Source organism: Haemorhous mexicanus, chromosome 31 (assembly GCF_027477595.1).
Source record: "Haemorhous mexicanus isolate bHaeMex1 chromosome 31, bHaeMex1.pri, whole genome shotgun sequence".
Taxonomy (NCBI): Eukaryota; Metazoa; Chordata; class Aves; order Passeriformes; family Fringillidae; genus Haemorhous; species Haemorhous mexicanus.
Genome location: NC_082371.1, coordinates 1,128,315 through 1,141,423, shown reverse-complemented (window position 1 = coordinate 1,141,423; position 13,109 = coordinate 1,128,315). Strand labels below are relative to the sequence as shown.

The following is a 13,109-nucleotide window of genomic DNA, read 5'->3' as shown; positions in this document are numbered from 1 at the left end:
GTGCAGACACGACCCTGACTCTGCAGGGGGCACACGGGAGCCTCCAGCTGGAGGGGCCAATGCAAGGCAGCTCTGGGCACCAGGCTTTAAATGCCACCAAGCTGGGAGAGCCAGGGGAGGTGACAAAGGCAGGTCCAAGCACGGGGCCTCAAACATCCACCAGGTCACACTGCAGGGTCCCACCAGAGGAGATCTGGGAGGGAAGAGGTGGAGAAAGCAAATTTGGGGAAACAAAACTGACCTGGCAGCAGCAGGGTTGGCAGTGGCTCCAGCTCAGCCCATGGGGCAAATGCCAGGAGAAGGTCCCGGCTGCAGCTGGATGGAGCTCAGGGCACAGAGGACTGAGCTGGGAGCAGGATGGATGCTTTCCAAAACCCCAATTTTTGGGGATTTATTGATCCCTAGAGGAATTGAGTGCTGGGCACAGCATGAGCAGCTCAAAAACCCAACCCCATGTGCCTGTCCAAGGAGCCCGAGGTGCACGCTGGCCCACACCAGGGCTCTGCTGCTTTGGTGGCCCCAGCCAAGGGGAAGTCACCTGTCCCCAGGTGTGTTGGCAGGAGGCCAAAGGGAGGGTTTGGGGTGTCCACACTGGGATGCAGACCCTGGTGCTGAGCAGTCCCTCCAAGATAACCCACGAGGCACAGCAAACCCAGGCAGGAAGATGTTAGAGGCAGGGCATGACATGTCTGTACCAGAAGTGGGAAGCAGAGGCACAGGAAAGGAGGGGAACAGGCAGAAACAGATGGAGAGACAGCAGCTCCTGGGGGTCCTGGAGAATTCAGCTCCACAAGGAGCAGGACCAGGAGTTGACCAGAGCTGTGGCCTTTTCCTGCTTCAATTTCACCTCGGTCTGTTCCCATGCAAGGGCTGTGGGACAAACCCCCACCCACAGACCCCCCAGGGCAGCACCGTCCTGCAGGGACCAGCAATGGAGGCTCAGGGTTTGGTACAGGACTGGCAGCCTCTTGGCACAGCCCTTCCAAGCAGGAAAAAGCATTCCCAGCCCTGCTCAAGGGCTGGAGCTGGCAGTGACAGTCCCTTTCTGCCAGCTGAGCCCCTTTCCCTACTGGGGACTGAAGCTGGATTCCCTTTTAACATCCCCCTCTCTGACCTTCCTGTCGGTGGCAGCCTCCAAAGAACCCAAGAGGGAGACAAAATTATGGCAGTGCCCAGCTCGGTGCTCCCCACCAGGGGAAGCAGATCAGGGAGCTCTGACAGCAGTGAATTCAGAGCAGAAATACTCATTTATTTTCTCTCCCTTGGCACCAGGGCATGGTGGGACCCTTGCACAGCCCAATCTCCAGCCTGAAGCCCCCAGCCCATCCTCTCCCAGCGCCTTGAATGGACACCGCAAAGTCACACATTTAAAAAATTTCCACTCTCCCTGTCTCCCATTTCTCCACCCCCTTTCCCCATTAAAAGTGAGCTGCAAAGGCCCCAGTGAGCTAGTCCAGGTCCTTGTGCAGGGTCAGGGGTGCTCCTGTGGCAGCAGAGTCCTAGCAAGAGGATGAAGTCATCCCCCATCACAGAGGTGGCAAGGAAAATGCTATTCTCATCACAGGGCTAAGGAAGAACCCACCTGCACTTCCTTCCTGGAAAGTCTGGTCAGCAAAGCATATTTGGGTGGATTTACAGATGGAAAATGCACTCAGCCCCTGGGCTGCTCAGAAAAGGTGGGATGGGCTGGGAATGACCACAGGACACACAGTACAAACATCTGGTATTTTATTAAGCCAGTTGCTGTGCTCAGACCATGGTCAGACATATGCTGGGAGCCCCAGCCCCTCCTCGCCCAGCTGGGCCCCAGGTCCCCTCGATCCTCCCTGGCTCTGCAAGCCCGTGTGCCACACGAGGGCTGAGAAGAGGTGATTGTCCCTCGCCTCCAACCTACATCCCCTCAGTGCCAGTGGCAAGGCCAGCAACACAACCCCTGTGCCAGCCTGCCCTGTCCCTGCCCTGGCCAGTGCTGCTGCACACCCAGAAGGAAAAGAGCCCAAAATTGAAGATGCGAGACAAAATCTGAGGCATTGCAGGTGGCCTCAAGCCAAGCAAGGATGGGAGCAGAGGAGCTGCTTGGAAAGCCCATGAAACCATGGAGCAGAAGCCCAACAAGCACCAGTGACCGTGTCCACCATGGTTTGGGGACAGCCCAGCCAGCCTCAGCCACCACAGACCTGCGTCCTCCCAGCATGGGGTCACCCCAAAAACCCCGAACCGCCCAACAGGGTGGTAATGAAGAGAAAAACCAAACCCAAGAAACACACCAGAACACATGAAAACTCTTGCTTTCAGCCCACAAGATGTTTTTTCTGTTTGCTCTCCTTCCCAGCACAGCAGGCACTACTGGACTGGCTCACAGCTGCTCCAGGGCAAGCCTGGAGTTGGTGCAGGAGCAGCACGGCAGGAAGAGCCACGGCCAGAGCCTGCAGTCTCCATCCTGCCTGGTGCTCTCCTGCTGAGGCAGCTCACAGTTCTGGCTTGGACAGGGATGCACAGGGTGGGGGGCTCTCAGGGAGCCCCCAGTGCAGCACCATAGCAGCCACAGGCTGCACAGAGCCTTCCATAGACCATCCCCTTTGCTTCCCCCCCCAGACCCACTTTGATCAGCAGCCACCACGCCAGGGGAGAACCGCAGTGGCCCTTGGGCAGAGCAGATCTGTCCTGGGAGGAAACTCCAGCTCATCCTGAGTGTTGGCATGGGGGCAGAGAAGTGCCTTCCTTTACCCCAGTCCAGGGGATGATATGTTGAGCCCCCTCAGAAGGCCAGGCTTGCTGGAGGACACTCCATGCCATCTCCCCAAGGCTGCTCTGCAGCCACACTGCTCCCACACTCTGGAGCCTCCCAGGTTTTCAGCTCCATCCAGGTATCTCTGACTGGGGATGCAAATCCAAAACCATTCACCAGGTCCTCAAGCACAGTGCTCTGGACAGGAAGAGGGCAGCATAGGGACTCTTCAGGTGTCCTTTTTAAAGGTCACAATCCCTCCCCATCCAGAGTGGAAGGTGCCATGGGGGCAGTCAGGATTCCCCATTGCACGGTGAGGGCTTCCTTCTCCCCTCCAGGTATGCAAAACCTTGGAATATTAAACCAACCCCTCAGGGGACCAGAGCAGTGACTGAAGCAGAGCTGTGAGCAGCCCCTGTTGTTGCCATGTGGCCCTACATGGGCTCCATGCTCCACTGCCTCTGGTTACAGTACACGAGTTTATTTTCTTTTGTTCTCAAACTGGATCCTGTGCCCACACAAGGCCTCAGTGACTCAGAACACAGCTCCTCCTCAGCCTGCCCAGCTGTGCAGCACTTGGCTCCCAGTTGGCACCCTGCACAGCTGTGGGAGCTGCAAGAACTGAAAACACTTGCCATCAGTGAAACACTTGCCACCAGCAAGACATGAATTCCCCCTGGGCTGCTGCTTTACCTGTACTGCTCTCCTCTCCCCTCAAGAACCAGCCAGGACCCAAGGAATGCTTGACCCAGGGTGAAGGTGCAGACTGCCCCCAGCTCCTCACTGCTTTGACTACAGCCCTGCAATGCTTCTCTTCACCAACCCCAAGTGCAGCCACAAGGGTGACACTGAGGCTCTCAGGACAAACCCAGTGACCTCCAGACCCCTCTGCTGTGCTCAGCAGCCAGGATCAGGGGGGGTTTCTTCAGCAGTAGGAAAAAGCAGAGCACATCAATTCTCTGTGCCCCCCCACCAGACAAGGAGGGCTTCACCTCAAGAACAGTTCCACAAGGAGATTCCCTTCTTTTTTCCACCCCATTGAACAGAAATAATGAGCTCCACAAACAAATGACTTCAAATAAAACCACTGGAGGGAAGGGTGACTGGGAGCTTCACAACCCATCTCAGATCTCCAAGAATCCCCAAGGTGTGCCAGTCTCTGACCTTCTCTTGGCTTAGCCAAGCAAAGTACTGTGAGTTTCAGAAGAAGCTGTAAAAGGGAAGACCCTGCAGGGAAAGCCCTGTCCCTCACAGCCAACCTGTCAGCCTCCAGGGATGGACCAGCTGTACCATGGAGGTTGGCATTTCCCTCTGCTGCGCTGTAAAGGAGCTGGAACTGGAACAGAAATTAATCCTCTGGTGCTTGTGCTGGTATTTTTAGTTTTTACCTGAAAACAAGGAACATCCTGCCCCTGCAGTACAACACACCATGCTCAGAGCCTGCACAGATGTGACTCAGCTTATTATGTTCTGCTCTCTGGCTGTAGCAGTTTCTGGCTGGCCCAAGTGAGAACACAGACAGATACAAGACTCCAGTGGTTTGTACTTGCATAGCTGCTGCTGGTTCATGTGGATGGAGACATCTGTTCGTGGGCACACAGAGGCAAGAGGGAGCATGAAGAGACTGCCCAGCCCCTCTCCTGCTGCCCTGTGAGCAACCTGCAGCTTCATATGCGAGCACCGGCCGAGTGACAGCGTGTCAGACACAGGTTGCATGAGATGCTGCCCGGATGGAGCTCTGCAGGATCCCTCCCAGCTCACCTGGGCAACCAGCTTTTCCAGCATCCTTGCAGGCAGCATCAGCCCTCCTGTCTGGGATGCCAAAAGCAGGGAGCAGTCTGTGAGCTCGGTGCTCCTGGACAGCCTCTGCCAGCCCAGAGGGACGCGGGAAAGGGGGACACAAACTCTCCAGCTCTGTCACCATCTCTAGCACAGCATTGCAGCAGTGGTGCATTGAACAACCAGCAGAAGATAATGGCTTTGAGATTCTCCTTCCTCCTCCACACCCTATTGAAAGATTTAGGGGGGAACAAAAGGGAAAAAAGAAAAGATGAAAAAGAGGCTTTGGGTCCTTTGGAGACATCTGCTCCATCCCAGTGTTGCAGTGCTCAAGCCAAGCATTTGAGCCTTAACGGTGTATAAATCCCAGCCGGCTCCTCTCTCTTTCAGCAGTTCTGCCAGATTCCTCCTTTTCTCCAAGGTCTAATGCATAGTGGGAGAAGCTGGCGATGGAGGCAGAGTCCTGTGGCCTCCCTGGAGCAGCATGGTGGAGCTTGTGTTGCTCATGAAGCGTGCAGCTCCCAGGAAGAGCGGAGTGCAACATGGGGCTGCTCCCTCCTCACAGGCCAACATCCCTTTGCACTGAGCCTGCTCCATGGGGGCCTGGGAAAGGAAATAAATATGCTTGTTCTAAAACAAAAAAAAAAATTATATTAAGAGCTTCTTCCCCCTTTTAAATAGAGTGTTTCCTTTTCTTTCTGACATTGGAAGAGTATCCAAAACCCTAAAGGAGCTCCTCTTTTTTCTTTTTTTTTTTTTTTTTATATTATTCATATATATAAAAACCTAAAAATTAAAAGGAAAAAAAACCTTGAAAAATAATTAATTCAAAAGAAGGGGGTGGGGGGGAGAAATATTATCCACTTTCCTGTCCCCAGATTGCCAAATAAGAGCAAAACACTCTTTGGATCTTCTTTCCCAAGCCGGAGGGTTCCGTTTCTGCTGCACTGGTTTGGTTTTGCTGAAGTGAAGTCCATGCTTTGAACCACCAGCCTGCTTCTGCTGGCCAAGCAAGCTTTGGGAGGAAGGAGGGGATGAAGGACTGCCTGTCTCTCGCCCATCTCTGCCGACTGGGAGAAGGGCAGAGCTCTGCCCCGGCCATTCCGAGGGGCCTCTCTCAGAGCAGCTGGCGCCATCAGAGCTGTACAGCCGTCTGCTCAGGATGCAGGTGGAGGGTGTCAGTGTGCGTGCCCACTTTGGATTTTGGTTTTTTAATTCGTTTGGGTAGGTATTTTTGTTGCTGTTGCTGCTGCTGCTGCTTCTTCGTGTCTTAAGTGTCGCCCAGATTGTTGTTTCCTTCGTTCAGACGCTGCACGTTGCGAGAGGGGGAGAGAAAGGTTCACCAACCCGATGCCTTTCTGACCATCAGCCCATCTCTTTCCACTGCTTGTAGAACTCCAGAACATTTTTTATCTCTATGCTGGCGTTGGCGGCTGCCTGGATGGCAGACTGCAAGCAAACACAGAAAAACAGGTGGTTAATTTTTAACTTGCCCTGTCAAGACAGCTGCCATTCCCAGCCTGGGGACACTCTGGCAGCCTGGCACAGCTGGAAGGCCAAATCCTCCCAGTTCTCATTGCTCTGGTACAAGAGGCCTGCACAGACATGGAATTAAATCCTCTCACCTGTCCCAGAATACCCTGTATCACAAAATCAAGAAGCTTTGAGGGAATAAGGAATCTCAACATATAAAGTAACTTTGGGGATTAGCCAAAGAAAAAAAAAAATTTAAAAAATCTCTTGCCAATCAATCACAGTATATCTCTGCTAGGAAGCAGAATGGCTCAGCTCAGCCAGACAAGAGCTACTGACCTGCATGGGCACTGAGAAGGAGCTCGGGTCCTCCAGCTGGAAGCCTGTGATGATGGTGACCATTCCTGTGGTGTCATCCTCCCCACTGCCCTGGGACACTGTCAGCTGTTTGCAGCTGTCCAGTATTTTATAGAGATTCCTGACAGAACAGAGCAACAGAGGGGAAGGTCAGCAGGAAGACCACATCTGCTCAGGACAATGAATGGAAAGCAGGGCTGCATTCCTGTTCCCATTAAGGACTTTCCTGAGACCTTTCTGAGCACAGACTGCTTTGTGTAACATGCACAGGTGGCTGTCCTTATCTCCAAGGAATTTCATCATGACTCACACAGAACAAGCTCTGCAATGAGTCCCAGTGCTAACACCTCTCCCCAAAGCCACCTGCCTGCTGTGAACCTGGCTCAGACACCTTCAGATGCTGAAATCTTACCAGGCATCTAAATCTTGTCTCTTCAATTTATGCCTCTCAAAGCTCTTCCCAACATCTTTCTGGCAACGAATGTACCTAAGGAAAAAGCAGAGTCTCTGAGCTCATATGGAGACTGTCCCACAGACTGAAGCCAGTGCTCCACAGCAGCTCCTCTGGGTGCTGCAGGGCTTCCCCCAACTCAAAGGTCCATGCAACGAATCCTCTTTGAATCCCTTCCATCACCTCCCTGACTCACAGCCATTCCCACGTGGTGCTCACAGTACCACGTGTCTCAAGCCCACCAGCCCTGACACTGACCCCAGAGATGCAGTTTGTCCTTTCAGCTGTGTTTCTGTAGAGCACCCAGGCACAATTCAGCTCTTCCAGCACTCTCAGTGCAGTGGCAAAGGTCACTGCTCCAGTATATAGAGCAACAGAGATGCAACTCCACCATTGCTCAGAAGCAGCTGCGCTTCACAGCTGAGCAGCAACTACCAGCACATCTGAAGAGCATCTGCTCCTTCCCTGCCTTCCCATTCTTAGAGTATGGCTTTTCCTTGGCCCACTCCTCATTCTGCTCCAAGGGATCCACTGCCTGCTCCCACCCAAAGCCCACCCATTCCAAAACAAAAGGAAAATCCCACCCCTCTCCTGCTCTCACCTGTTTCCCTTTTTAAATTCTGCCTCCAGATACCGAATGCTGTCCCTAGCACCGGCGTTCTCCTTTTTCAGGAAGTCCAGGCCATCGATAACTAACAGGAACAAAAAACAAAAAAACAAAACCATCTTGTTTACAGTTCTACTTCTGCAAACTAATGCAGAGGTGTCAAGTACTCCCCATTCCACAGAACACTGTCCAATGCACAGCTGCCACAGGAGAGGCACGGGGTGGGGGAGGGAACAGGACCTCTCTCCTCTCAACTCTCCTGACACACTCTGTCAAAATCCCAAGCATGGGCCACACACAGAACAGGGCCCAAAAGCAACATATCAAAAGGATGTTGCAACTGTTCCAGATGAAGTGAAAGATAAGAGCAGGAGCAGGGAAAGCCACCACCCAGGCTCCTGGGGCCTGCACCCCAGAAGGGTCAGGGGGGCAGCCAGTGCCAGTTACCTGCTGTGGAGTCCCCATACCTGTTCGAGGGATGATGATGATGAACCTCCCACTAGTGGCCAGCTGCTTGACAAGAGCCAGGTGCTGGCAGAGGGCCTGGGTGTCAGGAACCAGATAAGGAGACATGGCTGACTGTGCCTTGGGCTGCTGGAGACTGCCCTCCAGCTGAGACACCTCCAGCTGAAAACACACATGCAAAGACACTCGCTTCACATTGATGCTGAAACAGACCATCAAACAGGACAAGACTTGCCCTGCAAAGGCCCTTCCAACCTCCAAGCATACAGAACAGAGGGCTGGATGCAGCAGAGGGTCAGCAAGAGAAGAGGATCTCACTCTGCACTGCCCAGTGCAGCCCCACCTTGAGTACTGGGAACAGTTTGGGGCACCTTGATGTAAGAGGGGCATCGAAATATTAGAGAGTGTCCAAAGTAGGATGACCAGGATGGTGAAAGGCCTCAGGTGGCTGAGGTCACTCAGTTTGCTCAGCTTGGGGCAGAGAAGGCCGAGACACCTTCCTTGAGGGGGTCAGCAAGCAGGAGGTGCTGACTTCCTCTCTCCAGTGACTAGCAATGGGACATGAGGAAATGGTACATTTCATTTCTAGCTTCATTGCTGCATCAGGGCAAGTTCAGGCTGAACATTAGGAAAGGCTTCTTTCCCCTGCAGGGGAACAAGCTCCCCAGGAAAGTGGCTGTTGCACCAAGTCTGCCAGAGTTCAAGGAGTGCCTGAACTACACTCTTGGGCATTCAGTTTAAAGTACCCTGTGAGGAGCAGGGACTTGAACTCCATGATCCTTATGGGATGCCTTCCAACCTGAGACACTCGACAGTTCAATATATGCAGAATGGGCTTACTGCCTCTGTGTGGGACAGGAGAGTTCCCCCTTCCCTTTCCAGGTTCTGACATTCCAGCCACTACCCCGCAGGTTTTCAGGCTGGAACCGGAGTCTCCTACCTGCAGCCGAAGCTGAGCCATGTCTCTCATGAGCCTGTTCCGACGAGCTTCCTCTGCAGCCTAGTTGCAAAACGAAACTTCCATATCAGTTAGCAGGAAACACAACAGCTGACACTAGCATACACTTCCAGAGTGAAAAGGGGACACTGGAATAGCTTTAAGGAACAGAACTTTCATCTCCTCCCAAAGATCTGTGATTATAGTTACAACCTAATAGTAACATACAGGAAACAGAGAATACAGAGAATTCATTCACCTATACCAACTCACCATGTGAAACTGAGCCTGGGCCTGGTGCAACAAGTTGTCTTGCTCTGACTGTGCTATGCTGATGAAGATCCCAAGCTCAGAGTTGAACTGCAGGATGCTGCCTTGCAAGTGGGTAATGAAGTGGCCGAAGCTCCGAATGCAGCAGATGCGCACGACAGACTGCAAGGAAGAGCAGCAGTCAGCAGCCACCACAGCCAGGGTGTGCCTGAGGCAGAGCCCACCTGCAGCTCACACTTTTGAAAAAAGCAGGAACTGACATTAAATGCCCAGTTCTGATGGATGTCTGTGATCTCTTTCGAAGCCAGAGACTGCAGGAAAGGCTACAGCTGGCCAGAAGGTTCAGGAGCGCCAGCAAGTCTGGGACTTCCTCAACCCAAGAAAATCTTAAGAAACATCAGCAGCACCCTGCCACACCTGCTCCATAAACCTCTGCTCAGGCCTCTAGCACTAAGAAAAGGAACCACATTACAGAACAATGCAGATCTTTTTTTTTTCAGGATTTACCCCAACTCACCTCCTCGACTGCAGAGAAAATGGGCCGATCCTGCTCGAAGTTAAACCTCTTGTGTGCATTTTTCAGAGGGGGGAGATTGCGCAGGGCCACGTCCTCAGGGAGCAGCAGGCTGGCCTTCAGGTCTGGGAGCTCAGCATCACTCAGGATGTCTTTGACTTCATCACACAGGGCCAGCCCTGGAGAGGAGGGACAAGGAGGAGAGCAGAACAACTGGTGAGGGGGCTAAGAGGAGAACTGCTTTAAGGCAGTGATCTGTAATGGTCGGGGCAGAGGTGTTAATAAAACATGTTCTGTGAGCACCTGCTTAAGGAGGAACCACCAGACCACCCACAATATAAAGAGCAACTCTCCCAAACAATCTGCCAAGGGACTTTGGGAAATTCCCTGTTTGGAGGGACAGCTTTCCCACCTATTCCAACTGATGAGCAACCCTGTTTAAACTCTGCTTCTCATAAACCATTGGGAACTTCAGGCTCAGCCCTGAAGAGGCACAGAGCACATTGTAAGCAGCTGGAGCTCCAGGGTTACCATGGCAAAATCCCAGCCTTACTCCTGCTACTGGCAGTGAATGTCACTCCTGCTGGCCACACATGGATTCTCACATGCTGGTGCCAGTGTTTCAGTATGCTGCCAGCCACATTAATGCATTAATAGAGCATTTTTGTGTCTTAGTTTTGGGGTTGTCCTGTCAGGGCCAGGAGCTGAACTCAATCCTGGAGCGAAGTAAGGGGTCTCTTCCGACTCAGGATGTTCTGTGATTACATGATTCTAAAGACCATGGGACCGTATTTAACTGGAATTGTGTTTAAACAAAACAAAACAAAACAAAAAAACCCCAACACATGCATGTTTTACTTCCTATTGTGCTTATAAAAGCTGCTACTAGGAAATCTCCCTCTCTGGGCTCTCACACACCCTGGGAATGACTGATAACTAGGCTTGGTGAAACATGACATTGCCACTTCTTTCTCCAGTACCTGATTCCTGCAGGTCTGCAGCAGAAGGCAGAAGGTTCAGAAGCACAGACAGCCTGTTCCACAGGCTCTGAGAGCTCTGAAGGAACAGAACACAAAAGGCCATAGAAAATGTCATGACAGATGTACACACAACTAGGCAGCTTGGGCCTTCCAGCATCTCACAACACTTTCTCAAGAGTAAACCTCACCATCCTTCTTAGGCTCAGATTAGCTTAATTCAGCTGGTGGGGGACATAACATCACCCTCTGCCCAGGACTGGGGCCATGGCTGCAACCAGCCCAGGGAAGCTGACACAACCTTGTAGAGAGCCCTGACACCATCCCCACCTGAGCACACATAATGATGAGGTCTGTGTTTGTCCTCAGCCAGTCCAGGAACACCTTGACAGTAAGCAGCAGCCCTTCATTGGTCACAATCTCCAACTTCTCCTGAAGGGATCGTTCATTTCTGCAGGATTTGTTACTTGAAATGCTTTCTTCAGAGTCAGACACGTCATCTGGAAAACAAAGGCAAGCACGAGATGGCAGCTGTTAAACCCCCTGAGATGTCAAGCCCTGCTGGTGTCACAACTTGCTTGCTAGTACAAGCACTGGGCTTGTAATAGTTGAGTTGAAATCCTGGGTGCCTCCACACATCCTTAGAAAAACAGTCCCTGTCCTCTGTGCTGTTCCTAGAGTGTATCATCCCTGCATTTCCTTCTCCTTGGGATAAGAGGGTTAAAATCTCCCTGTGAAGGTCTGACCAATGCCTAAGCCATGCAGCAGCCTCCAGGCTGACAGAGTGGGGCAGTGCCAGCACAAGGCCCAGAGCAGTTCCTGCAGGGAACAGAGCCCTGAGGCCAACATGCTCCCAGCTTCCAGCCAGGCAAGAGCAGGAAATGGCAGGGCTGTCCTGTGAGTGAGAGAGTTTTAAATACTGAACATATTCTTCACACTCTTCTAGCTCTCCAGAGCTGAGGATCTTAAAGCTATTGCCAGTGGAATCACAGGTGACACAAGTGACCTGAGGTCAAGGTGGGAATCACCCACACATTTTTCTACAGACCCTCATTTCAAGTGCTACCACTGCTTCCTATCAGCACAGCTGTGGGCATTCCATAAACCCTCAGAATCACAAGAAAGGAGGTGATTTATTCAGAACCCATCACTGACAGTGTTACACCACAAAAAGCAGTTTGGATACAGCACACATGAGGGGAGCTCGAAGCTAAAAAGTACACACTGAACTCATTCCATCTCTCATTTTCTACACCTGTAAAGGTATTGTGGCCACACATTCCTGGAGCTGCAACACCAAGATAACCACTGAGAGAAAGGGTTAAACAGACCAAAGCCCATTTGTTTCTTCCTTTAACCCCCATCTCTTTCATGTGGCCATGGAGCAGTGCCAGGAGCCAGTCAACACTAACATGATCTAATACTGTGCCTTCAAATGCTGGCCCAGGCAAAGACTGAATCTTGCCAGTGCTGTAGGCCAGCTGGATTTGGCAGCAGGATGTAGAATGTTTCCTTGCTCCAGGGAAACTGGGAGGAATGAAAAACAAGACTGAACAGGCCCATGTAGTTTTATGTGAAACACAAACAATCCCCTGTAGTTTATCAGATCTCCCTTTCCAGCTGTTTTTGCCCAGAATATCACTCAGTTGTGTAAGCTGAGTGGTAGTGGAAACATGGCAGCTCCACCTGCTGCACATCTCCCAGGGGTTCAGCATGCAACAGTCAGTGAGGCACATCTGAGGGGTCACAGAGAGGCCCTCAACACTCTCACATGCACCTGGGTCACATCTTCCACACAAACTTCCTCATGAGCATTGGGCTGATTATCTGTCATCTCACAGACAACTTCCTGTCACCAGAAGCAACAGTAAGTGTCTGATTAGATATTTCACGAAGGGAAAAAGGAAGATGCAATTTGTAACACCTGCTGGAATCAGCCTCTGGAGCCAAAATGGCTTCACTATAGCAAATCATGCCTGAAAACTTCATTGGCTTTCTACAATGGGGTTACAGCAGTGGAGGATGAGGGAAGAGCAACTGACCTCATCCAGCTGGGTTTGTGCAGAGCTTTGACACTGTCCTGCACAACATCCTTGTCTCTTAACAGACATGGATTTGATGGATAGACCACTTAGTGAACAAAGACTTGGCAGGATAGTCATGGGTAAAGAGCTGCAGCCAAGAGCTCAATGCCCAAGTGGAGAGCAGTGACAAGGGGCATCCTCAGGGCTTGGGACCAGCATGTTTTAACATCTTTGCTGGTGTCACAGACAGTGAGATCAAGTGTATCCTCAGCTTGCTGACAACAGAGTTGTGTGGTGGGGTCACATGTTGGAGGGAAGGGATGGCACCAGGAACCTGGAAAGGCCGGAGAGCTGGGTCTGTGCCAACCCCAGAAGGAACAGCAAGGGCAAGGAGAAATGTTGCACCTGCATTGAGGCAACCCCAAGCACAAACTGGCTGGGGGAGAATGGATGGAGAGCAGCCCCAGGAAGGATGTAGGGGGATGGGACATTGACAAGAAGCTCAGCATGCCGTGGCAACGTGCACA

General features: G+C 52.0%; 1 protein-coding gene across 1 annotated transcript in view; it reads right to left on the bottom strand.

The window, feature by feature from the left end:
• Window positions 1–1,711: 1,711 nt before the first annotated feature.
• SMG5 (SMG5 nonsense mediated mRNA decay factor) overlaps window positions 1,712–13,109 on the bottom strand; it is a 30,513-nt gene continuing 19,115 nt past the window's right edge. The window contains exons 13-22 of the mRNA XM_059871141.1: window positions 10,889–11,058; window positions 10,562–10,637; window positions 9,585–9,760; window positions 9,071–9,229; window positions 8,801–8,860; window positions 7,863–8,022; window positions 7,390–7,480; window positions 6,750–6,824; window positions 6,320–6,458; window positions 1,712–5,956 (exon numbers count right to left, since the gene is read on the bottom strand). Of these exons, the coding sequence (XP_059727124.1) occupies window positions 5,873–5,956; window positions 6,320–6,458; window positions 6,750–6,824; window positions 7,390–7,480; window positions 7,863–8,022; window positions 8,801–8,860; window positions 9,071–9,229; window positions 9,585–9,760; window positions 10,562–10,637; window positions 10,889–11,058 (1,190 nt within the window). The 3' untranslated portion in view covers window positions 1,712–5,872. The remainder of the gene's footprint in view (window positions 5,957–6,319; window positions 6,459–6,749; window positions 6,825–7,389; window positions 7,481–7,862; window positions 8,023–8,800; window positions 8,861–9,070; window positions 9,230–9,584; window positions 9,761–10,561; window positions 10,638–10,888; window positions 11,059–13,109) is intronic.